This window comes from Polyodon spathula, chromosome 20, assembly GCF_017654505.1.
Source record: "Polyodon spathula isolate WHYD16114869_AA chromosome 20, ASM1765450v1, whole genome shotgun sequence".
NCBI lineage: Eukaryota > Metazoa > Chordata > Actinopteri > Acipenseriformes > Polyodontidae > Polyodon > Polyodon spathula.
The window spans coordinates 6960882-6987318 of NC_054553.1; the positions used below are offsets into that span (position 1 = coordinate 6960882).

The following is a 26437-nucleotide window of genomic DNA, read 5'->3' on the forward strand; positions in this document are numbered from 1 at the left end:
CATGTCGTCGTTGAATAAGCATGCTTGCTCCTACTGTGTTAAAAGCAAATAATGGATAGCGTTGTTTACATGTAAGTGGTGTTTGTTAACGGTCATGTTTCTTTGTGCACATTGTCACACGTCGCTTTTTGTCAACACACTGCTGCGGAGTTGCAAAGGCTACACGACCTCTGCCCTGTTGGATGAAATACATTTACCCACTTTTGGTATTAGTCACGGGTATTTATGTGTAGCAGGGACTGCATATGCCCGAGTTGTCTTTTACTCTGAGCATGTCTCTTTGTTTATATTTTAGTGGGTGCGTCTTGTTCTGGAATTGTTTTGGTAAACTTCGAAGGAAGAGAGTCGTTGTTGGTTCTTTATTTGTTTTTGTAACGGAGATGTTTCACGTCTGGCGTGTATGAGACTACGGGAACTTGTGGTGACATTCCAACAGGGATGTTTTATTTTTTTTAAATTGTCATCTTCTGTGGGTAGGAGGGGTGTTTTTTGTTTACCCCGAGGATATACAAACATCTCGCCAGTTTTTTTTTTTTTTTTTTTTTTTCAGTTTGAGGCAGTCCACCTTATTGGTTACAATGGTGCGGTACCCGTGGGATAGAAGAGGCACACGGCTATAAAACACACTGTCCATGCAGCTTGTCAGAGACGGAGACAGATCATCCTTATGCGTGTCTGCAATATAGTACGCCAACAGATCAGATAGTTTTGCATTGGGCTAAATAGAATAGGTATTATTATTTGTGTTTGTTATTTTGTTTAAACAGATTTTTTATATTATATTTCACTTCAGACTGGAACAGTGCAGGATGATAATTGAAATAACTCAAATATGTAGCCTTCTAGAAAAACACATGTACAACCACATCGGAAATTTGTTGTATCATAAAAAATAAACACTAAAAGGTAAGAAACTTTTTTTTTTTTAATCTTGAAAGAGCCTTGTAAGGATTTACATGAAATATACACATTTTAAAACTGAACGAATGGGAAATGTTAATAATAATCGGCTAACAATATTGTGTGCTTTTATTTGATATTAAGTGTTTATTTTATAATGGGAAACTGAGAAAGAAGAGAAACGAGACGGTAAGAAAGATATCTACAGACTTAGATCAGACAGAGGCAGGGTGATTTCCAGGTAGACCGTTTATAGTCGGGTTTATATGCGCGTCTTCATTATTTTTTTTAAATGTGTGTGTTTCCGATCCACCTGTAAATGCTCGACTGCAATTTCCCCATACTTTAAAAACCACAAAGGGATTGTTTTCAAAGACGACTTAATAAATTTGATTTATTTAATATACTTTTTGAAAACAACTGGTCTGCCGGTATGCGCAAATGCTTTTATATTCTGAAAATGGTTCGACGTTATCTTTTATTATTATTATTATTATTATTATTATTATTATTATTATTATTATTATTATTATTATGCCTTTCAGCTATTGCTGATTTAATTCTACTCGTATCCGAGGCTGGAGCTGCTGCCTTGCCAATGCGTTTAGTAGGCTATAAACAAATCACATTTTAATGAGAAATTAAAAACGCACACAGAAAACGTTTTTTATGTTTTTTTTTAATTTTTTTTGCTTGAATGTCAAATAAATGTTGTGTTACTTTACATGGCAGTAAACTGGTGGCTTGTTCCTTTTATTGTTGTAATATATTTTACTTAAGCCGCATGTTTGGTGATAATTAAATGATAAATCATTATCAAACAGTTAATCTATTTGAATACATTCGTACATATTGTAGCGATCATGGTTAACGCAGGCAGGCGCATCAAACAGGACGAGGCAATCGACACACAGGCAGAGGGCGCGCGATCCCGGGACCACTCGCACTAAAGCGCGCACACACGCGCGCACACACACACACACACACGCACACGCACACGCACACACACACACCGTGCGTTACTGCTTTAATTGTCTACGGCTTTTCCTCATTTGTATTTTATTTTATAGCACCACTGCCTGGGTCATTAACCTCATTGCCTTCTGGTTCAAAGAATGTTACTGGTTGAAAAACATGTCAGTCAATAGTGGAAGTAGCTGGTTCGTTCATGCAACACCCACACATCACCTATGTCTTAAGATGTCTTCATATCCGTGTTTCAAGACGTACAAAGACATTGTGATCTCTGGGTATGAAGGAAATAAAGGTTGAAAAACTTAATTGCATCCGATGCTGCATAGTGATAGTAAGTACTGCCAGTTCTAAGCAACCTCAGAACGTCTAGACTAGGACCTGTATTTCCCGAATGGGAAAATCGCTGGCAAATTACTCTCACCATCATGGTAAATGCATTGCATGGGCAATTTACCCACGGTAGAAAATCAGTCTCCAGGTCGCTATCCCTTCCACTATTCCATCTTTAATTATTAAATTTAAGTCTGTTTTGCCTGGTTATGTAATAATTTGGACCTCAGTAGAAATGTTTTTGTAAAAAAATCTATTCTGTTGACCACACAGGGAGGTAATGTGGAAAGGTATAACTGTACAGGTTTGGCCGAATGAGGAAATTGAACTTTTAAACGGGAAAGAGTTAGCAGATTCATTAGCGTATTCACTCTGTTAAACTTATAACTGGATTTTAAAATAATTAAACTGGTAAATTTAACATTTAAAGTTAGTGTGTGTGTGTGTGTGTGTGTGTGTGTGTGTGTGTGTGTGTGTGTGTGTTTGAATAGTTGTAAATTAATCTGTGTTATTAAAGTAATCCACTATTACCCCATGACATCAGTACAATTAAAAACTATCCTCTACTGCCTTTCATGAATAAATCAAGCATAACTAATGTACTGGGACGTTAGATATCCAAAGTCCTCAACTCAACAAAAACATCAACTAACTGTTTCTAGGGAAAAGTGTTTAGAGAATTATGCAATAATAAGAACAAATATGGATCTTATTTTGAGTTGATTAACACGTTGCCAATCCAAATCCAAAACCATATTTTTATATTATATTGTGTTAAACACAGAGCTTGTGAGATTTTTGTTAGTCACCAGCAGAGTTGGGCATAACATGTGACTTAAGTTACTGTAGTAACATTACTTTTGTCAATAACGACGTTGTGTAACACATTAGAGTTTAGATTTTTAATGGGAGTAATATTACAGTTTTTTTTTCAGTAATATGCTCAACACTACCAGTTAATTTACACATTTTATCCTTTAGCACTGGGTCAGATATGCCATCTGGGCTGTTAGAATTATTTTGATTGAAAATAGTTGTTGTGTATTAATTACATTATTCCATCTATAACTATAAAATACTCAATAATGGTACATTTAGAAATAAAAAATATATATGTTTCTCAATGTCGTTTGGTCGAAAAATGTGTGCTTCAGTACTTGTTGGACATCGTAATATTCCAGGCAAATGATTTAGAATCACATGAAAAAGTTATGCTAGTCATAGAAAGGTTACGGAAAATGACAAAATGAATATGACTCACACATCACAAGAAAAACAAATCGTTTAAATGCTTTTCTTTATTAAAATACTGTCTTGCGTTCAATAGGCCATGTAATTACAATGTCTTTTGTATGCCAAATGATAACATACAGGAGACAGATAAAAAAGGAGCATTCTTCATCTTGAATGTGGACCTCTGTTGTACAATATACAGCTAATAGCACCTCAAGGTTCAGCCCTTTTATCTTCTCAAAACCTGTTGCCCCTGGCATTTTGGCAATAACTTATTTGTAGAGGGAATAGATTTATCAAAGCCCCCTAACAAAATAGCTTCAGTGTTGTGCTGCAGATGTTATCAGTCAGTAGCAGCAGTTGCTACACACAGCCAAGCTTGTGATCTCTCTCTCTCTCTCTCTCTCTCTCTCTCTCTCTCTCTCTCTCTCTCTCATCATAAATAAGTCACAACCTGATGAGCGTTTCCTTGATATAAAAGGGTGCAATATAAACAACATTCCAGAGACACCATGACCAACTGTGTACATTTACAGGATGGAATAATATTTTATAACAAATGTCACCAATGTGCTCTCATGATATGGTCAGATTTAGGCCAGGCACAGCTTGAGGTATAATAACTGATATGGGTGAAGGCAGCATTCAGCTGAGGAGGGATTGGGGTTGGTAGAAGAATGGTTTATAAAAAGGTTGCCTCCTGTGTGTGTTTTCCAGGAAGCTACTGGAGACCCAGTCGATCTTGGAGATCACCTTCTATTTGATTTTCTCCTGCTAAAACATGAAGACATCTACCTTCCTCTTCGCTTTCCTGCTTGCTGTCTCCGGGGCCATTCGCGTCACAAGAGAGACAACACCAGAGAGCTTGCTTGAAGAGACCACTCAAGAGGGTGACCAACTGGGGCTTGGCCAGGGGAGTGTCCATGGACAGCCTGCGTTGGAGAAGAACATTTCGGAGGTCCCTTTCAAGCCCAGCCCCCCACGTTTATCCTACCCTCCCATGTGTGTGAAGCCCACGGAGATCAAGCACGCTTTCAAGTATGTGAACACGGTGGTTTCCTGCCTTATCTTTGTGGTGGGGATCATTGGGAACTCCACGCTCCTACGCATCATCTACAAGAACAAGTGTATGCGCAATGGACCCAACGTGCTCATTGCCAGTCTGGCCCTTGGGGACCTGCTCTATATTCTCATTGCCATCCCTGTCAACATCTTCAAGGTAAGGGAGAGATACTGGATGGTTTACTGTTTTAAGGCCTTCAGTGTCTGAGAATGAAGGCTTTTCAAGTTTATTTACTTATTTATTTTTGGCCTCACCTTGTCATAGCAACATTTCTCATAACAAATAAGTGACACTATTTATGCTAAGGAGGTATGCAATTTAAAGCCCTTACCTATTTCTCTGTTATGGAGAATAGTCTTGAAATACTTTAAAAGACTGTTACATCATCCTGCGTTTAGACATTCTCTTGTGGGTGTGTTTTTCAAATAGATGACCCCTTCATAGCTCTATTGTTTTTATTCCTCCTACAGTAATTATTCAAGTATATGCTGCAGAGGGGTGCAATGGAAAGGAGGCTTGGGCACCAAAACTACCTTTGCAAGGAAGCTGACTGCTTCATGATAAAGTACAGTGTCGAGAAGGCTAGGCAGAGGGTTAATGTTTAAGCAGCCACTAGTGAATAATAGTTTTATTGTAAAACCGAATATGACTATGGGACATAAAACATAACGAGGCCAACACTTGAGTGGTGCAGTCTTGATGCTCAAATGTCATGTCATGCATCTTCAAAATCACTGTCAAGTCACTTCCACTTTGCAGATCTTTGGAGTTGCATTTTTAACTGATTTATTGTTCCAATCTAACCTGATCTAAATCTGAGTCCTGAATCTGCTTTGAGGTGAAGTTCCAGTTACTTATCCACTTTCTCATGACCTTCCTCCAGACAAATGGTTCTCATATTAAGCAGTAATAATTCAGCTACCTTTTATGAACCATTTGTAGTAGTTGTAAGTTGTTTTTTGTCCCTCATTTGGTGTCTTTCCACTTCCTTTTTACTGTGCTTTTTCTATGGTTTATTACCTATTATACCATTACTACATATATCATTAACACTTCTATAGTGTCCTTCATGCAGAGGCATCCCAGGGCACTTTACAAAAGTAGTTCTTATAGGCAGCAGCCTCCATCTGGTTATGCTTTTACTGTGGTATATTCCCCATAATCCTAAGAGGCCAACTGCCAAGTATTGTGACATTATTATCACCTTGCATTAATTTCAAAATTAAACTGAGATGTAGCTTAGGCACAAAGCAGTTATAGCTAACTTTAATATGTCTCTCTCTGGGTGTAAGACTGGACAAAAGCACTGCAAAAAAAGTGTTGCAACTGAGTTGGGACATTGTGCGTGGAAGTTATAAATTAAACATATCAGACACATGGGATTAAAAGCTCAAATAAAAAAAGTGTTTTTAGGCACAGTTTATAAACTTTGACTTGTTCTGGTCTTAAAATTTTTATAAGTTTGGATTATTGCAGATCTCATTGTTTTTTTAGCACGCCTGGGAATAAGGGTTTAGCCTTGAATTCAAATAACACATTTAGCATTTTATTATACAGTGCTAACTTGAACACATCAGCATTCTTTCTGAACATCCTTTTAAAACATGGTGTTAACGAAGTTCTCATTGAAATCTCATAGAGTATCAAGTGTTCAGCTAGAGTTCTGGTGTGGTGGGGGTGTAAGATCTAATAAGACAGATCTTAGGAAGAACTAGAAAGAACTGTATTTATTACTCAGGTATGCACATAAATTATGTCCAGAAAATGTAACTTTTTTTGCAAAAAATAGTCATTTTTTAAACCATTAAAAAAAAGGAATTGAACGTTTTGATGAACCCCAAAATGTTGGGGTAAAAACAGAATTTAAAACCAATGTTCCCTCGTCACTCTCCTCTCTAAAGCTGTTGGCGGAGGATTGGCCATTTGGGGTCTATATCTGCAAACTGATGCCCTTCATCCAGAAAGCATCGGTAGGAATCACGGTCCTCAGCCTCTGTGCTCTCAGTATTGACAGGTAAGCTTTGGTTATTTTACATTTAAAAAAAAAAAAAAATGGTATTACATTTTTTATAACATATATGCGATCTTACAATACAAATATATTTTCAAATGTATAACATCAATAATAGGGGTTTCCAGTAATTAAAATACACCTTGTGCCAAAAGTAACAAAAGGTTTGCACAAATGTTGCTAATCCAAGGTGTTTTGAGGTCTCTCTTGCTTACTGCTTTAAGACTAACGTGTTTGTTCTCTGGCTGACTGTCCCCCACTCTCTTCAGGTACCGGGCAGTGGTTTCGTGGAGCCGTGTTCAAGGAATGGGGATCCCGCTGTGGAAGGCAGTAGAGGTGACACTGATCTGGGCAGCTGCAGTGCTCCTAGCCGTGCCAGAGGCCATTGCCTTTGACATGATGGAGATGCCCTACAGAGGCACCAAGCTGAGGGTCTGCCTCCTCCACCCCCAGCAACAATCAGTGTTCATGATGGTAATCCGGCAGTCCTTGAACATAAACCTGTCTGCATTAAGAACATATTTAATTTTCACGTAGGGTAATTAGGGCCTGATTTCTTTTTTTTTTTTTACAAAGCTAATTATCAAAATGACAGAAGGAAATCAAGGGATGTAATCGTTATTTCTCATTATTTTATGAGACCGAAATCATAGTAAATGTATTGGGGTCCAATAAAATAGACACGCAGTTTTACAATGTAGTTAGCAGAAATATTTTCCAGGCACAAAGGAAATCTGATTACATGGTTTCCATGAATATGTTATCTTGTAGCTAGTGGCAGATTACATCGAAGATAGCAATTTGTTAAATAGCAAGTCTCTTTGTTTTAGTGGGTTACTCTCTTTTTCGGTGTGTCTCTCTGATGTCCGAAATACTTTCAGAGTTAAGATTTTATAAAACATTAAGAGATTCATTTTCAAACACATGCATGTACAGGCTTTTTTCTATGCTAGAGCTGATTTTGAAAAATATCTGTGAGTGTATCCTGTTTCTATTGAGGAGAGTGTTTTTGTAATATTTATAACTTGTTCTAGTATTTTAAACTTTAACAAGCCCATTACCAGCTTGCTAAAAACATAAGCAAATTGCTAGTTTTGAAGGCCAATTAATGGTGATGCTCTACTATGACTGTACACTGAGGTTACAAATTTAATAAATGCATAGACTAAAAGCAACACTTCTTTAAGTTGGCTCCAGGTTTAGCAATTGGTTTCAGCTTAGCAGTAAACCGTACCTCACATGCAAGTACAGTATAGTTAAAGAAGGGGGTGGAAACGCTACAACTTCCAGTGCCAGCATATCCTGTCCTATCATGCAAAATGCATATTTTTACGTTTAGGATATGTGGGCTGCGTTGGTGGTTTTTTTGGACCTGTTTTGTTGCTTTGACTTCCATGAATCGGAACAGCAATTCTAAACTGTTCTCTACTCGTTTTATTAAACGCTGTTTAGATTTATCCGAGAAATTATTCTGGCAGGCTCTTATATTAGACATGGCCTCAAACCACCCCAGAGGAAGAGTTTCAATGTATTCACTTCCCAGTAGACGCATGAAGAGTTGGCGCCACCTAATCAGGATTTCTGCTTAATGGGATTTGCTATTTATGCTGTTTAATTGGGATGACACTTTGTTTAATTGGGATACAGTATTTTCAAATGATGAACAGAGATCGCATTTCAGAGCAAGACAGGTCACGGAGTGCAGTGCAGTGAGTACGTGATTACACTGTGACTTGGGTAAACCACGTTGAACTCTTGAAGGAGTCTCCTGCGGTTTCTCAGGCTGCTGTTGCAATATTTTGATGTATTTAACATTTAATCATAATGTGACGTGAGGTCGTTTCAATTGCCTCTCGTTTTAATTGGGACAGCCGCTTATTCGCGATATTCTTTTTCTTCCAAGTCATCCCGATTAAAGTGGCGCTGACTGTATTAAACTCATGTTAAATATTCAACACATACTGCCGTGGCATGACCACAGTTGTGGACCAATGGACTGTGCCCCCCAAGTACAGTTTATCCTCAGTTAAATAAATCCAGATTCCCATGGGGACATTTAAAAACAGTATCAATACTGTGTATTCCTGTACCCTTCTAATAGGTTACTGCAACACATCATGGTAAAAATGTAGCACATTGTAGTAAAGCATGGTTAAAACATGGTAGATAAGGGGGGTAGCACATGTACATATTTGTATTATTTATTTATTTTTGACAATTTGGTAAACCTGTGTTGTTTTCTCTACAGTTCTACCGCGACGTGAAGGACTGGTGGCTCTTCGGGTTTTATTTTTGCCTCCCGCTGGCCTGTACTGGGGTTTTTTACACACTCATGTCCTGTGAGATGTTGAACCGCAGAATGGGGATGCGCATAGCTCTCAATGACCACGTGAAACAGGTGAGAACTGGGAGGAGGGAGACAGCAGCACCCAGGAGTGTTTATGCAATACAATCACTTCTTACATACTCGGCTTGTGACATTGGATGGATAGACCGTGTATATACCAGACAAGACAACCAGGTTTGTTGTAATAATTTAAACTTGACTTTAAACTTTTACAAACCCTGATTGGCACTAGTCTTGGACTACCTTACATAAGGTAACAAGGTAGTCCAAGAATGTTCTGAATGCTATTTGTGAGAGATAATGTAAGTGTGTGCAAGTGTGTCTTGCTATGAGCTGAGGTAATTTAGTCATATCTTCAAACTTTTAAGTTCTTGGGCAAACAAATTGTCAAGTCTTTCAAATGACATTCATGAGTATATGATCTAAATAGTGGCACATATGACCCCCTAGAATAAAATTGAAAGGGGTTGCATTAAGATGGGCAGCAGTTTTAGATAATTAAAATTACATATGCAAGGTAAGTAATGACTAACAACTATTCCTCCTGATTTTGTTTGTCACAAAATATAATTGCATGTCATTTAGATTGAGAAACACAAAATCTTTTATAGTCTAAACACAAAAGAAATTAAACAGTGCCGATGGCTCTGCAGTGTTTTCTCCCTGCATTTACACCGAGTCTGGTTCCCTGCAGCGTCGCGAGGTGGCTAAGACAGTGTTCTGCCTGGTGGTGATCTTTGCCCTGTGCTGGCTGCCTCTCCACCTCAGCCGGATCCTGAAGAAAACCATCTATGATGAGAATGACCCCAACCGCTGTGAGCTGCTAAGGTAGGCAGGCAAGAGCAGGCGAAAGCAGAATCTTATTAGTTTGTAGTTCTTTGGGGATTGCCCGTTTTGGGTAAGTGCATTAACGAAGATTGGGGATTTTGATCTCTATAATATGTTGTGACCTGTTCACCTTCTTTTGTCAGCTTCCTGCTGGTAATGGACTATATGGGAATCAACATGGCTTCGCTAAACTCATGCATCAATCCTGTGGCGCTCTATTTCGTGAGCCAGAAATTTAAGAACTGTTTCCAGGTGGGTAAAAGCAAATCGCTGTTTTTTTATGGTTAATGACCTGACCTTTTACTTTTTAAAACTTCAGCACAGCTCAACTTTCAGCCACTTGAAAGTTTGAAACTGTTACCAACCCGCATATTCAAAGGGCCTATTTAACACTTGATGAAAGGATACTGACCTTCATTTTCAAACTAGCTGTCTATATACTACTACTACTAATCATAATCATCATCATCCAATTTGATTTGATATTCATATACTGGTGTGCTTGTATGGGGGGGGGGGGGGGGGTAGCAGTTTAGCAGTTTGATAATAATGCAGAGATTTAACTTTCTGGATAAGTTCAACTTGAGTCTTCCCTTGTGGATTTCAACTAGGTATATACAGTCATATACATGTGTGTGCAGCTCATTGGTTACACATTGGAACAACGTATATAATTGAAGCCATCAGTGCAAATCCTTGAGTGATCAAAGTCTTGCAAGTAAGTTACTTAAACGGGAAGTATAGAACTGAAGTTTCACATGTCAAGGTGTCTGACCTCTCTCTGCTATAATCTAATTTATGAGAAACTTGAAAGCATGAGCCTGTTAATTACCATTGCTGTCACAAGCCATTAAAAACTTCAAAAGCATTTTCCTTGGTTTCAAAACAGTGGGCCTTATCGTTACTTGCATCAACGGCTTCAATGTATACTTGATTCCGGTTGTTTAACAACATGAACTAGCAGTAGCTATAAATATAAAATCTTGGAAAACTCATAAAATAGGTTTAAATAAAACCCCCATGCATGTACTTGTCAATACACAACACTAGTTCAACAGCTAATGTTATAAACCATTTTAGATATTGACTTCATATTTTATTGGTGGTCATAACCTTTTCCCGTGACGTAATAGGTCTGCCATAGGTCATGTGACTTGTTTTAAAGTATACTGTGTAACACTGAGTAATTGTATTTATATGTGGTACACAGCTGTATTCTATGATTCCACCGTGTAACAATATTTTTTTTTTTTTTTGTTCCTGGGTAGTAAGTGTTATTTCCTAATTGCTTATGCCTCAAGTACTGTATTTATATATACAGTATTTACAGTATAATCGTAAATCTCGAAAAACTACTCACTTCTAAATCTTGTGTAGTCATTTTTGTATTCCTTTAGTATAAATACATGTTAATTTGGATTCATATATTGTTTTTTTCTGACTTGAAGTGAACGAAAAGACACACATTTGCCCGTTTTCCCATTGGAAATGGTGATATTTTGAAATATCACTGTCCTGGTCACAAAAGCAAAGTTTGTGGGGAATAATAGCCATTTTCTATACTTTTGAGGCATAAGCAATTAGGAAATAACACTTACTACCCAGGAACAAAAATTGTGTTACATAGTGTTCTCAATGAAGTTTCATTGCTGGTGTTAAATGAAAATTGACCTGTTTCACATAGTTTTAACCATGGCCGTATGAGCAAATCCGTTTTACTTCACGTTTACAAACTGTTTCATCAGATAGGCCAGTCCCCCTACATTATACCCCCAGAGATGCTATGATCTGGTTCAACCGCTGAATCCTATCTGCCAGTGTTTTATAGCAAAAACAAAAAAAGGTGATGAAATGCTGATGTTGACACCATATCATGTGAATATTGGACAACTTAGATATTGAAATTCATAAACCAGGTTAAATTTTCTTAAAACCATCCTAGACACCACTATAATTACCAGCCCTTTCGAGCAGTACAGACTGTAAAGCAATGTCTTCTTCTATTTTTGCAGTCCTGCCTGTGCTGCTGGTGCAAGAGGCCTACCCGAAACATCACCCCCACCGATGAGAAGGGATCAGGGGGGTGTTGGAAAGGCCACTGCCATGAAAACGGCCTGGACAGGAGCAGCTCTCACTCCAGCCACAAGTACAGCACGTCATAATCAAGAGGGGCAGTTTGGAGCCTGCCAGCCACAGCACAACTCCTCCAACAGATAGACTTCACTGGGGAGGGAAATTTGTGGCACACGTTGCGTTGAAGCTCATCTTGGGAAGCCTGAATCCCATTCTCAGATAGGCTCCACCGTGGCAGCTGATAGAATCAACTTCGGCAAAATCATAAATCAACAAAAAAACAGCCAACACATTTCATATTGGAAATCCAGTCAGGGGCAGCTCCTTCAAACAAGAACACAAACACCCACGGTCAGACTGACAATACAGCTCCGGGTGAACCAAAGCCATTGTGGAAATGAGAATGGACACATGTAAATTCTGTCTCTCTCAAAGGGAGGTAGATGCTAGGGTAGGGCCACCATGCAAGGTGTTCAAATTGTAGAGGATGTGACACTTTCTCCATGCTTGTGTCGGAGGAAATCTTTAGTCAGCAGTCATTCGTGCAGTCTTGCATACGGAATCTTTCGCTATTATCCCTTCTTGTTCATCATGTGACAAGACGGATATTTTATATACCACAGACTACATGTTAGGGATTCCATTTGAATAACAAATTAGTCGGGCAAGAAAAGGACTTTTGCTACATATTGCAGATATTCCAAATTTTTTGGTCCAACCACCGAATGGTTTGTATATAGGGAGGGAGAGGGGTTACACCTAACATATTGTTTTTATCAGTTTATAGTATGAATTATACCGACAAGTTCCTTGTTGTGTTTGCCTCTCGTCTATCACCCATTTTATAGGAATTTCTTCTGAGATCCCTGTTCATTGTGCAGAGGGGTTAGTATTCTAAAAAGACTGTTAGGATTTGAGAAAAAAAAGCCGACTGAAAGGAAAGGGGTGTGTGATGGGTTAAGTAAATGGGCTGGTCTTTAATTAATCAGCTATGATGTTTCAATCCGGGCCAGGATGACATCTTGATTGGTGCAGCCCTCCTTCGTCGTGTTGACATGTAAGAGGAAATAAGCACATCAAAAGTGAATGCAGAATATATCAAAGACTGTATTTAAAACAAATCTATATATTTGTACATGCTAATTGAGATGCATTTAAAAAAGCACATTTATACAATGCATGCAAGTATACATTTTATTAGATCAACCATGTTATTTTTTAGTGACATCCTTATTATGTAATGTTTTGAAGTGTAGGGAAAGTCATAATGGATCAAGCCTTGACAGGAGGAATTACATTTTTCAATCACAATTCTTCCCAATCTGATGAATTACCAAATTCCTGCTTCCTCTTTCTGAGGGATGAAGTGGGTGATGAAGCCCAACTCTCTTCTTAACTTTAACAAATCTAACATGCAACTTTGAAAGCATGCAGTAAGTCACCCTGTTGTCCATAATATGATGCCTCCAAGTTTAATTGCTCTACCGTGTACTAAATTTACTTCAATCTGTAAATCGAGGTTGGTGGATTGATTTGAGAAGGGAGCGTAAGCTCAAACAGACTTGTTGTTTTTACACACACACACAGACATATATATATATATATATATATATAACTAAAAATTTCTTAAGGATTTTGTATGTATATCTGAGATTTGTCTGAATTCTGGTGTTAAATGCTGGGAATACATTCAACATGCCGGAATAACAAAATACCAGAATAATAACTATGTTTAAACATAAAATACCACTTGTGTGTATCTGTGTGTATCAATGTTTATATACAGTTGTGTGTTTCTTGCCTTGAGAGGCATACATGGGTTGTTTTTTCTTATTAAAAGCTTATATATGTATACTGTCTATTTAAGTTATTTTAACTTACTTTAGTTGATTCACTCTAACCAACTGTCAAAAAGTGACTAAGTTTCTAGCTTACTAATGTTCTAACTTTACTGTAATTTGTTGTCTTGATTTGTTTCCTAACTTGCACGTCTGCATTTCAGTAAAAACTAAATTGCAAGGTTGGCACCCTGCTAGGAGCTCTGTTGCTATAGGAACCTCAACATTTGGTCCGCTCCAGAACTAGTCCATGGCTTCCTCTTTCTGCTCTTTGTATGTCTTCATACTTGTCTGCAACATATTAAACACACACAGTACTTTAGTTAATGCATTACAGCTGCCTGCGGAAAAAGGTTCTTGGCTCATGAGGGAGAAAATCCTTCAAACAAATACTTGTATATGAACCCTGACCTTGTACTGTTTGTCAGAAACGGGTTAATTTTATAGTAATCCAGTAAATTCTGCAGTGGGGTAAAGACTGTTACAGTAACATATGCACATGTGTCAAGCTCCCTCATCATGTCTCAGTCAGTCAAACACAACCACATTATTACCTTGTGTGAAGATCACGGCTGCAAAAGGTTTAAGACTTTGAAGCGGTAAACAGAAATACAATCCTTATAGTATTTTACTAATCGTTTAACTGAACGTATACATTTCTAATGAAAAAGTAACAAAGTAGAGATATGCACTCACTGTCTACGTGGCAGCGCCTCACGTCTGGTTATCTAGTAAAATCCAGTTATTCTAGAATGAATTCACTTTTTTTTGCACATCCACACTTTTGAAACCAGAATTACATTCCATCACATATGCAGACACACCAAAATTCAACAAACTATTATTACAAATACTAAATTCTCACATGTTCACATTAGCATACAAAATTATAAATTGCACACACACAAAAAAGCTTACGATAATAGAATAAAGATGTTATTTGAAACAAAGCATAAGGACGAACTAATTACAGAGCGTGATGCCATGTCAAGTGGCCTAAATAACATGTAGTTTTCCCCCCATTTAGTTTAATCAAAAGCTGGAATCAAGATCACAGGCAAATAGTTTGAGAAAATAAATAATTCATGAAAATGTGAAATCTGACATGCTTTCAGGAAGGAAAAAAAAAAAAAAACCACATACCACACTAATCTCCTGAACTGTACTGACAAGACACATTAATAAGGACACACAGGAATTACCAGCGTACTGTTGTTTCATCAGTTCAACCATACTTTGCACACTCAGGGTTGGTCTAGTCGTAAGTAATGGAAACATACATAGAATGCAGAAAAGGTTTCATGCACTGCCCAAAGATGGTGACTGATCTGTTCTGGAGTTCGTACATCATCTTACCTCAAAAGTGTTGAGAATGTGCTGGCAGACTCTAGTCAAATCATTCAGCCCTTGACGAAAGGGATCTACAGCGGGGAGCTCGCCTGCAGAACAGAGAAACCAATTCAAAATGTTTCCTTTCTGCAGAATGCACGGAGACAGCAATGAACTGCACACATCCGTGCATAAGAGAAACACAGATCCATTTATAGTAGATACAAAAACAGAACACAGTGAAACTAAATTCAAGGCCATTAGTAGTCTTGTCAACTATAAGCATTAAGCCCAACCCTACAATCTCCAACACTACCTCACGCAATCAATCCAACAATGGAAAAGAAAGAATAGGTACTGAAAGCCCTGCTGGTAGCAAACAGCCCTTTAGAAATCTGAACCCACCCAAGTACTTTGCCACCACCTGGCAGTAGAAGTAGTCGGGTAGAAGGAACATTTCTGGCTCTTAATTGTATAATTGGGGCTAACTAATGGAAGGCAGCTTTTCTTCTTGTGAAATTTAACCGGCTTAATTTAAGAGCTGCAGACAAAAAAACATGTTAAAAAGGAATTAACCCAGTATCCGCACACCCCTAGTCAAAACCTTTTCTTTCTTTTAGTATTACTGAAGCTCCATTTAAAAAACTAACCTCTCCCACCCACATGACCTCAGGTGTGAAAAAACAAACAAAAAAAACAAAAACACACCTTGAATTAATTTAAAATCCCATACATATAGAAAACAAGCATTATCCATGTTGAAGAATGAACACACCAATTTGGGTTGTTCTAATAAATTACGATGGATATGAAACCAGAGAGGATGTGAAGCGCAGCTTTAAAAACGTATTCCCTTGACATTGGAATGTGACTAAAAACAATGAGCCGGTAGATGATCCAATCCAGTTCGCCTATTTATCTAAGTTGACTGTTTTCAATTAGTGAGCTAGCAAAGAGAATGTAAGCAGAGATGGTATCTCCCATCTAGACTAATCTAGCCTAAGCGTACTTGGCAAGGAATCCAGGAGGCCATTTAAAATCTAATTTACACTGAAAATCAAAAAAATAGCTTCCAAATCAAACATGACCTGAACATTTTCCAGAATGACGTACAGAATACATGACTTTCACACTGAGCCCCTGATGAAACCAGTGCGTGCATAGAAAGTCCTCGTAAATCCCATTCAGGTAAAACATGTAGATAAAATTAAGTTCCAGACCAAAAGCCAAATGCTCTTCTCTAGGTTTGATGAAGATTGGTACATTCTTTTGATGACACTTTAACTTCACTCATCTCCAATGCTTGCCTCTAGTTGCAATACATCATAGGTACATGAGTTCATAAGATCAATTCCTCTGTCAATGTGATCTTGAAAGAAACAATTTGAAAGTGGCTCCAGTTAACAAAATAATTCCATAAACGTTACCTGGGTCATTCACCTCCATTTGCTATATAGGTCTCAAATATGCAGTTTTGAAAGAATCACGTGTTCCAGCAAACATGTATTTAAAAAAGAAATGTTATACTCCACTTGGTTAAGAATGTTGTCCGTTAGCTTACCTTACTTTAGGCAAGGATGTTACCGTTTCAGTTAGCAGTGTCTTTGGGGGGCAAGGGAGCTTACTGGCTGCAAAGCTTGTCTCTCAGTCAATGGGGGCAGCTGGTTGCGTAATGACAGGAAGAGGGGCAATAAAACTAGGAACATGTGTTTCTCTTAAAACTGCTCTTTTCTGCCGGGTAGGATTAGGGAATTATTAGTAGCCACAGCCACTTATTTGGCGTGAGTCACACATTTCAGATTTTTATTATTTTGTGTTGGTCAGTCCTACAGCAGAAATAATAGTTTAAAGGCCACCATGCACTATGCAATTTCGGTGTAATCCGATCGCATGAAACCGGATTGCAACCCGTGACTGCATCATTACTGCACCGTGCAATCGGGCTCGATCACATTGCATCCTATTGCAAGCTATCGAGCAGGGCTCTATTTTCATGCAATTGGACGTGATCGCCCTGAACAAGTATCCCATCAATGCATTCAGCACAAGGGAAATGCAGACTTTGCATGATACAGAACACAATAAGAATAGTTTCCTGTTTGCAATTGGAGGCATACCAATTTGAAAAATGGGCTGATTTGATGGGATAAGCCATAATTACTATTTTAATTTTCTTATTTGAGCATTTCCCAGCACCGAGATAAATCCTCTGATTGCATCTGCCATTAACATAGTTGTCACTACAAATAAATGATTGTTGCAAATCCTGGAGGATTCTAAAGGTGTATACATTGCTATTTTCATATTGGTATAAAATAAATGGGGAAAATATGAAATTAAGCTTAACTGTATCAACTTCAGCAATCCATGAGGAAAAGTTTTGCTTCCCTTTTTGAATTTCTATAGTGTTTAAACTGCACTTGATAAACTGGCTGCACACGTTTCTTGAATTGTTTCAGAATCAATAATATATATTTTTACAAAAAGCTTAACTGCAATTGTACTGTATTACAACCTGATCTGACAATACCACTACACTGTAGGTGAAATATAAACATTTCCACCAAATATAACAGTAACCAAATTAAACACAGTATACCTTAATGAATGACAGGGTTATAAGGGTAGGCAGCACCTCTAAATATTGGCACCTCCCAATCTAGTATTGTCTATTTTCCCATGAAGTGCAACAGTTTGGTTTTCAAAGACTTCAGAACAAATACATGTTTAATACAGGTGTTCCTTTCAAAACTGCACATGATTCACAATTACTTTGATGGATATAAAATGAGTGAATAAAAGGAGTAAGATTTCTCACATTTTTCAAATGCTGATTGAGATGTTACACTGCTTTTCCAATGTAATTACTTACAAACTCACAATGCCTGGCCTCCTTAAGCAGGCATCCAGATTTGCCTTTCACTTATTGACTGATTGTTAGCAGTAACTGTTTTTGATGTAAATAAAAAATACAATGTTCAGTATTTAGTCCACCCCTTAGTCCATGATGATTCACGGTCCACATAATACCTTCACTGGTGTGATTTCAATACATATACCCAAGTGCAAGCTAGCTTTGGTATTTATTTAAAGAGTTCAGCTGTCTTTATTGGAAAAGGGTTCACATAGCCTGTGGAACCCTTCTGTAAACCAAAGAGAAATATCACAATATAGACTCGTTTAAAACAGTTACAGCAAGCACATCGTCTTCCTCACGGTAGCCACCAGCACACAGCTGGCTGATGTGAACTTGAGCCCAGAGAGAAAGGGGTGGTAGAGGGGAGGAAAATCACTGGCTGACTGCTAGGCAGGCAGCTTTCCAGAGAGATTTCAGCTCCCCTCAGGAGACAGGAGGTCAGGCCAGGGACGTGTGAAGGTCTACAATTAATACACTAGAGGAAATAAACAAAAAACACTCACCTCTCATCTGAATCCTGAAGTTTATTTTGGTCTCTGAAGGACGAGTAATGCTATAGCCACAGAACTCCATTTCTGGGCTGTGATAAAAAAGTAGTTAGATACAGTTATTGCTGTATATGCCATTAGACATCAAAACTAGTATATTTTTCAATGTTCCTGTTTGAAATCAAAAGAATTATTCACATTTTTACAGATATATAATCAGTAAAGAGACATGCATGCACTGTTTGCAAGTCACAACCTAGTAGGGATGGGACATTTAAAAATATAAAACAAACTCTAAAGAAGTGGTTAAATGTTGAATAATATGCTTGATGTATAACCGGTCACGTGGCAAATTTCAGCAAACGCATACTCAATGTACTCACTTTAGGAACTGATCATCATATACAGCAGTCCGTCACATATCCAACTGCTGTCGTGCCACAGTAAGGGAGGATATTAGAAAAAAAGAACAGGTACCTTAATAGTGCACTACAAATACAGAGACAAAATAATACAAATGCTTTTAAAAAACAACAAATACCTTTTTTTTTTTTTGTTTAGATTCTATTGATATTTTAGTGTCTCATACAGGACAGCCGCTACAAGATTGTTACCTTTATTAAAAATGTTCACGGTCTCTTTGCTTCGAAAATACTTATCAGGGCTGTGTATACATCAGAATGTGTGTGTGGATATGGTTTAAACGCCGACACCTGTATAACACTTAGACATTCATAAAAATGTACTAAAAGCACATCCCTATAACCCAATAATGGATATTATTAGGTTATTAATGGAAATTATTGTAGGATTATTGGTGTTTCCTGTAGAAATACAGTATGCAGACTCCCTGTTATTTTGGCATGGCTTGACCCAACTGTAACTTTTGTACAATGCTTACTTCTTCATGATCATGTAGCGGAGAGAGTTCCCCAACGTGTGATCTTCATCGTGCAAAACGAAGGTGACACAGGAGTCAGAGCCCTCCGCCTGGACCTAAATAAAATACAAATTTAAAAAAAAAAAAAAAAAAAAAAAGTAGAAATACCTTTACTCACTAGAAAATGAACACCATAGGTTCTACATTAAATGGGGAAATGCATTGTTCACATCAACTTCTACTCGTGAAGGTTTACCAGGAGAGATCATTTCACAAGATCAAACTTCCTCCTGCAACACTGCTGGCGCTTTGATTGGACAGAGTATTGTGGGAACACTGCAATGCTTTTAAAACAATGCTTTTTGCTCTTGGCAAACACTCCCAGGTACAAGCTGACACATGCACAGGATTTATAAAGCAATTATGTTGAGAAATACTGTGCTGCAATATGGACAAAGTAAGGCGATTATTTTACACACTGCAGGGTGTTCTGTAACGGGTCGACAACCTTTCAAATGCAGCATGCCAAGATGTCTGATGTCAGGCACGTATTTGGATTGTTTGAGCTGCGCACAGGCTTCAGTACAATCGGTTGTTAATCGACTGAGGAGGGGCTGAGAACAGACTTCATGTGTGAAAATAGCTGCTCACACGGGCAAGTGGATCCAAATGCTGAAAGCATAGCAAATGCAGTTTTTTTTAAGCAGTTCAATTTCTTAGGAAGTGATGCCCAGCAGGTCAGAAGAGAGACCCCAGATTTAATTTCAGTAGTTTCAAATGTACTTCACAGATCTCTAAATTCTGAGACAAATCCAGCTCGCTCGCCTTGAATTGGTCAGGTTTAATAAGAAAGGAAAACATTGGCCCACAATGTGGGAAATCTTGAAAGCTTTCTGAAAATTATGATTCCAGCGCTTGCATGTACACACCACTCTCATCAATACTGCCGGTGCTTCGTGTCGATAGCTCTTTTAGGTGTTGGAAGTAGCTGAAGCTTGAAGAGCACAAATCCTGAACAAAAATTGCTAGTTTTACAACTAATGACTTTCAGGTTTCATAAAGATCCAAAACTGTTTGCCCTGCACCCGGGAGGCGCTGGTTACGTTCGTTCAAGTGCGAGGTAATGTCAGTCAGGAACATTAGCTTCCCTAACTATCTGTCATCATCCAGGCCAGGGTAGTCCTGCCCCTTTTCAGACAAGAACTGCTCGGCAGCATCAAAGCAGTTCACAAAGCGGAACAAAACCTTGCCACTAGCTACCAGACATTACTGTGAAGACGAATGTCTCTATAAACACAGTCCATCCTCTCCAGCAGTGATGCAAATTGCCTGTGAGTTAAATCAAAGCGAGCAATGAGAAAACTTACAATCCGCACTACGGTATTCATCACATCATTAAGCTGTGAGTTTGACAAATTACATCATCCATCAGGAAAACCCTTTCTTCAAAATGCTTAACAAAAGCGTCCATAATATCTTCCTCCTTTGTTGTGCCATTCAGAGGTTTTAGGCAACACAGTTCCTCTCGAATTTCATCTAATGCACAGTATCTTGCAATAATTGCCAAAAGTGGAACGTCATTGATAACGACGCTTTTATCGACTGCAACAGTAAATATCGCAGTGTCTTTTAATGCAGTTGTCAGCTTATCTTTAACATGCTCTGCCACTTCACTTACACGTCGCGCCACTGTTCTTGCAGAGACTGGTATTTCTTTTATTCGAGATAAGAGATCTTTATTTGGCAGATCATTAAACAGAATCTCTGAGCTGCGGAGAAAAGCTTATTTTATGTACTCCATCTGTAAACGGCTTATCAGTTTTTGCAATGCACTGCGCAATTTGGAAGCTTCCTTCTGTAGCTTGATTTTTACTTGCGGTTAAAACGCTGAAAAATACGGCTTTGCTTTTCATATCCCGCCACAGCTTTTTTGCTAGCTTCAGTCTTGTCAGCTTTGTTATTAAATAATTTTCTGTGCTTTGTTTGAAAATGTCATTGAATGTTTTCACAGCAGAAAGCTACAACTGCACGATCCTTCTACTGAACAAATCCAAATTCCTCTGTCCAGCTAGCGTAATTGCACCACTAGATAAAGATTGCACCACTTTTAAAAATGAACAAACAATTGTGGTAAGTAAAAGAAAAATACTTTTTAACTTAAGATCTTTGTGTGTCCTAAATTGGACTAGCTGTGTGAGTGTCACACAAAAACTTCTCGCGTGCTGAAACCTATTCAGTAACAATGACTTCTGGACTTTTTTACAGTTTTGATTTTAGTTTTCTGCTTCCCTGTTCGGATGAATATGCACTTGAGAAACTGCCTGCACACATTGTTTCTTGAATTGTAATACAAATTTAAATATTTTGGGCGGGTTAATAAACAAGATCATCCTTTTAGGATCAGAATCAAATAAAAAGAGTCTTCCTAGTACTAATATCTTATGAGTATTTAAAAGTTATTATTCACCCACTCTAATATGCAAGTGACCTGCAAATGACCATAATGGTAACAGCAGGGTGCTTCTGCGGGAGGCTGTGAAGTGAATCCTAAATAGAGTTCAAATGTCTTTGGATGGGGTCTCAAACAAGCACTCTTTCTGGAGTAAGCCTATCTATATAGAAGGTAGAAAGCTACAGCTACTAGAAGGGATATGGGGGCAAAATGAGCCAACAAACCCTGGTATGGCATGCCTGTGGTTTTGGAATTACTGGAGCCAAAAGGGGAGGATCTGAAAAATAAAACGTAAAGGAAATTATCCGTCCCTTTCAAGCTCGTCCAATACTCAGAATCGGTTTCCAGAGAAAAGAAATGCAAAACTCAGCTCTTTGGGGTTAAGCGCGTGTTACAGGATTGGGCCCGAGATGTGTGAGGCTTTATGTGAAACCCCTTTGAGAAGCTTTACTGCAAAAAGTTCCGTGAAGTAAGAGAGGAAAATTCACCGACGAGGTCTGCTCCAAGTAGCTGTCATTGTATTTGGGATCCAGGGGGCGAGTGTTAAAGCGAGGCAGGTGCTTTGCCTCTGTGTGGGCCACAATGTTTGCTCATGGGATTAGAGTGATCTACTGCACCTACAAACATCTCAGCATGTGTATGTGTGTATTTTACAACAAGCAGTTTCCCCTCATGAATCATTGTGGCAGTAAGGCACTGTTGGTGTTTTAGGCTATGCTAAACGTCTAGGGGGAAATGTGTTGTTTTTGTATACCTAACAGAATTTCATAATAACACTATGAAGTGTTTAGGAATAAGGTAACCTAAAGCATCTGTTAGGGCCCCATAGAGTCTGGTTTATTTCCACCCAAAAACAGTACATGCTTTTTTTATTACCAGTAAGAGCTTCAAAGAACCTAAAACAAACACTCACAAGCAGTACTGTGTTCATTTTTAATGCTCAAAAACAATAAATAAGTTCAGTTTTTTTCAATGTATGGTAATTATGCTAAACTAACTTTTTTTTTTTTTTAAGCATGTGTTACTTGAATGCATTCCAGTAATGATCTCACAGATAGTAAACTGGTTTGCCCAGCACATGTAAATGTATATAAACAGAATTGGGAGATGACATGGTCCCAGGCACACCTGGGGTCAATTACAATTGTAATTGTGCATGCAATTTGTAAGTATTTGCAATAACACTGCAATTGTAGTTGAATATTGGCACATTATGCCACTAATTGCAATTTCAGCTAAGAATTCTGCTGTAATTGCAATTAGAATTGACTATGTCAGGTCAATTTCTGGAACAAACATACAAATGCTCTGTAAAGGACACGACAAAGCATGAAGGACCCGGCTATTTTGGGAAGTAAACCAGGAAGGGAGGGATGGTAGGATATAACAAACATCATTTCATAGAAGTTAGTCAGAGCAGAGGAGGAAGGAAGCTGATAAATGATTTACCAGGGCAATGCTGAGATATTGTGAGAGTTTATTTTTTGGACAAGCAGAGGTGAAAGAGTTCACACACTTGTCAGTTTATATCTTTTTTTTTTTTTTTTTTTTCTTAAATGACAGGCACAATTACTATACGAAGTTGCAAGGATTTCATTCCAGCAGTGTTGCAAACAGGAATTGCATTGCTTAAGCTACCACAGCAAACAGAGATAGATAGAAAAGCACTGGGTTTATTTGCTTGTGTGGTGTGAAGGTAGGAAAAGTCTTCACGCAGGACAGTGTCAATACAGTCAGCACTCGGGTATATCGGTTACCCGGATACATGTCAGTCGCGTTTTACAGGCCTTTTATTAAGAATAAAATCAATTCCCATTATATATGTAACAAACTAATGCACTTACCCGTCACACGCGATTTCTGACTCCCGTTGTAACAAAGTGCCCGCCCCTGTGTATATTATCTGTTATGTGTTGCGTGTGGTGTGTTTAAATGTTGGTGTATAGACATTGGTACACGGGATATAAACGGGTCTGTGTAACACGAGTGTTTAAAATGTATATTTGTATTTAGGCACGAGGATTGCACAGCACTTCACGTGCAAGTAAAATGTAATAATATGTGAGCACGGGGAATTGCACTTTATTAATTCACGTGCTGGGATTCAAGTGAATAATTAATTGGTAATTGAATCCCAGCACAATAGTATATATAGATGCACGTTGGCACATACTGGTGGTTGGGTGTTCGGTGAGCGGAGAACGGGATTGGAGACGGAGAAAATAAGCAGTAGCAGTAGCAGTAATAATAATAGGGAAAGTATCCGCTCACCGTGTTTGTCAGTGTCTGTGCGTCCACCGTTTTGTTAAGTATTAGTCCGTTTTTTGTTTGTCTGTTTTATTTTGGCTACCAGTGCCGTGTCCTTTTTCTGTTTGTTTGTTCAACCCTTTTATTTTGCAATAAACCGGCGCAAGCAAGCGCCATCATCATTTCATTTCATTCATCTGTCCTGTGGTTTGTGTATTGCCTTACCTTTCCTGGTTCTGACGCCGCCCACTTCGGCCGTCTCTGTGACACGTGGTGTCCTGCGTGGGATAACAGCGCCTCCAAGCGTCAGACCAGGAGAGGTGTTTTGTCAAAAAAAAAAAAAAAAAAAAAAAAAAAACACAAACAAAAAAAAAAAAAAAAAAATAAAACATGGAAGGCTGGGACTGGAGAGATGGCTGCCAGGACCTGGAGGAGTTCCTCGGTGGTCTGGAGGACCAGGGCTGGTGCCTTGCCTGTGGGGAGTTTGGGCACCCGGTGGTGCGCTGCCCCTACCAGCTGAACTGCCAGGAGAGGAAGGTGAGGAGGAGGAAAGAGAGGAGGAACTGCCGCAGGAGAGGAAGGTGAGGAGGTGGCAGAGAAGGGGAAAGGGGAAGAGGAAGGCAGAGGTCCCACCGCTGTCTCCACAGCCGCACCAGTCTCCTGCAAGGGAGGGAGAGCCGCACCAGTCCCCTGCAAGTGAGGGAGAGCCGCACCAGTCCCCTGTAACAAGGGGAGACTACACACCGCTCCCACCTCCACCACCAGGAGACTACACGCCGCAGGGGGAGAGCAGCAGGAGCTGCCTCTGCCTCCGCCACCTCCACCGGCAGGGGCAGAGCAGCAGGAGCTGCCTCTGCCTCCGCCACCTCCACCGGCAGGGGGAGAGCAGCAGGAGCTGCCTCTGCCTCCGCCACCTCCACCGGCAGGGGGAGAGAGCAGCAGGAGCTGCCTCTGCCTCCGCCACCTCCACCGGCAGGGGGAGAGCAGCAGGAGCTGCCTCTGCCTCCGCCACCTCCACCGGCAGGGGCAGAGCAGCAGGAGCTGCCTCTGCCTCCGCCACCTCCACCGGCAGGGGGAGAGCAGCAGGAGCTGCCTCTGCCTCCGCCACCTCCACCGGCAGGGGGAGAGCAGCAGGAGCTGCCTCTGCCTCCGCCACCTCCACCGGCAGGGGGAGAGCAGCAGAGCTGCAGCCTCCGCCACCTCCACCGGCAGGGGAAGAGCAGCCACCTGCCACTGCCTCCGCCACCTCCACCGGCAGGAGAGCAGCAGCAGGAGCTGCCTCTGCCTCCGCCACCTCCACCGGCAGGGGGAGAGCAGCAGGAGCTGCCTCTGCCTCCTCCACCAGCAGGGGCAGAGGGTCCAGGAGCAGCAGAGGGTGAATCCTGCACCTCCACCGGCAGGGGGAGAGCAGCAGGAGCTGCCTCTGCCTCCCTCCACCAGCAGAGGGTGAATGCCTGCTGGGTCCTTCCCCCACCAGCAGAGGGTGAATGCCTGCTGGGTCCCTGTCCACCAGCAGAGGGTGAATGCCTGCTGGGTCACTTCCCCCACCAGCAGAGGGTGAATGCCTGCTGGGTCCCTTCCCCCACCAGCAGAGGGTGAATGCCTGCTGGTATCACTTCCCCCACCAGCAGAGGGTGAATGCCTGCTGGTCCCTCCACCAGCTTCCCCCACCATCACGACAGAGGAGCTGAATGCTTGCTGGTATCACCACCCCCACCAGCAGAGGGTGAGGAGCCTGAGCTGCCTCTCCCTGCCACCAGCAGAGGGTGGAATGCCTGCTGGTATCACTTCCTCCAGCAGCCCTTGCATAGGCTGCTGAGGGAAGCACGGGGAAGAACCTCTGGCTCCACCTCCATCAGAGGGAGAGGAGCAGGAGCTGCCTCTCCCTGCACCACCAGGGCCAGGACTAGATGCTGGCGGTCCTCAGCAGCCCTTGCATAGGCTGCTGAGGGAAGCACGGGGAAGAACCTCCCGGCCCCAGTGGCCGAAAAGAGGGCCAACACCCGCACCCCAGCTTGTCCTGACTGCCAGCCTCGCTTCGCCCAAGGATGCCAGCCTCGCTTCGCCCAAGGATGCCAGCCTCGCTTCGCCCAAGGATGCCAGCCTCGCTTCGCCCAAGGATGCCAGCCTCGCTTCGCCCAAGGATGCCAGCCTCGCTTCGCCCAAGGATGCCAGCCTCGCTTCGCCCAAGGATGCCAGCCTCGCTTCGCCCAAGGTTGCCTGGGGTTGCCCGCCGCTCTGCCGCCGCCCGCCGCTCTGCATCGCCTGGGGTTGCCCGCCGCTCTGCATCGCCTGGGGTTGCCCGCCGCTCTGCATCGCCTGGGGTTGCCCGCCGCTCTGCATCGCCTGGGGTTGCCCGCCGCTCTGCATCGCCTGGGGTTGCCCGCCGCTCCGCATCGCCCGGGGTTGCCCGCCGCTCTGGGGAGCTGCCGGCCTGGGGGGGAGGAGGTCTGGAGACCGCCAACCCCAGCAGCAGTTTCGCTGCCGGAGTACTGGAGACCGCCAACCCCAGCAGCAGTTTCGCTG

General features: G+C 40.7%; 1 protein-coding gene and 1 long non-coding RNA gene across 4 annotated transcripts; one reads left to right on the forward strand and one right to left on the reverse strand.

Moving 5' to 3' along the window:
• The first annotated feature begins 591 nt into the window (after positions 1-591).
• On the forward strand, positions 592-13612 carry LOC121295228 (endothelin receptor type B-like). Its single transcript, XM_041219655.1, has 8 exons — positions 592-906; positions 4156-4657; positions 6403-6515; positions 6782-6986; positions 8761-8910; positions 9554-9687; positions 9831-9939; positions 11700-13612. The coding sequence occupies exons 2-8, from the start codon at positions 4220-4222 to the stop codon at positions 11847-11849; spliced, it is 1299 nt and encodes a 432-aa protein (XP_041075589.1). The 5' UTR covers positions 592-906; positions 4156-4219; the 3' UTR covers positions 11850-13612.
• LOC121295230 lies at positions 12703-23532 on the reverse strand. Of its 3 annotated transcripts, XR_005946887.1 has the most exons (7): positions 23509-23532; positions 19234-19328; positions 18716-18762; positions 18348-18424; positions 14955-15037; positions 14295-14326; positions 12703-13889 (listed from the first exon to the last, which is right to left on the reverse strand). It is a non-coding gene; the product is annotated as an uncharacterized LOC121295230 (long non-coding RNA). The 3 variants fall into 3 exon arrangements; XR_005946886.1 differs by lacking the exon at positions 14295-14326; XR_005946888.1 differs by lacking the exon at positions 14295-14326 and having other exon boundaries at positions 18716-18821.
• Between the last annotated feature and the right edge of the window lie 2905 nt (positions 23533-26437).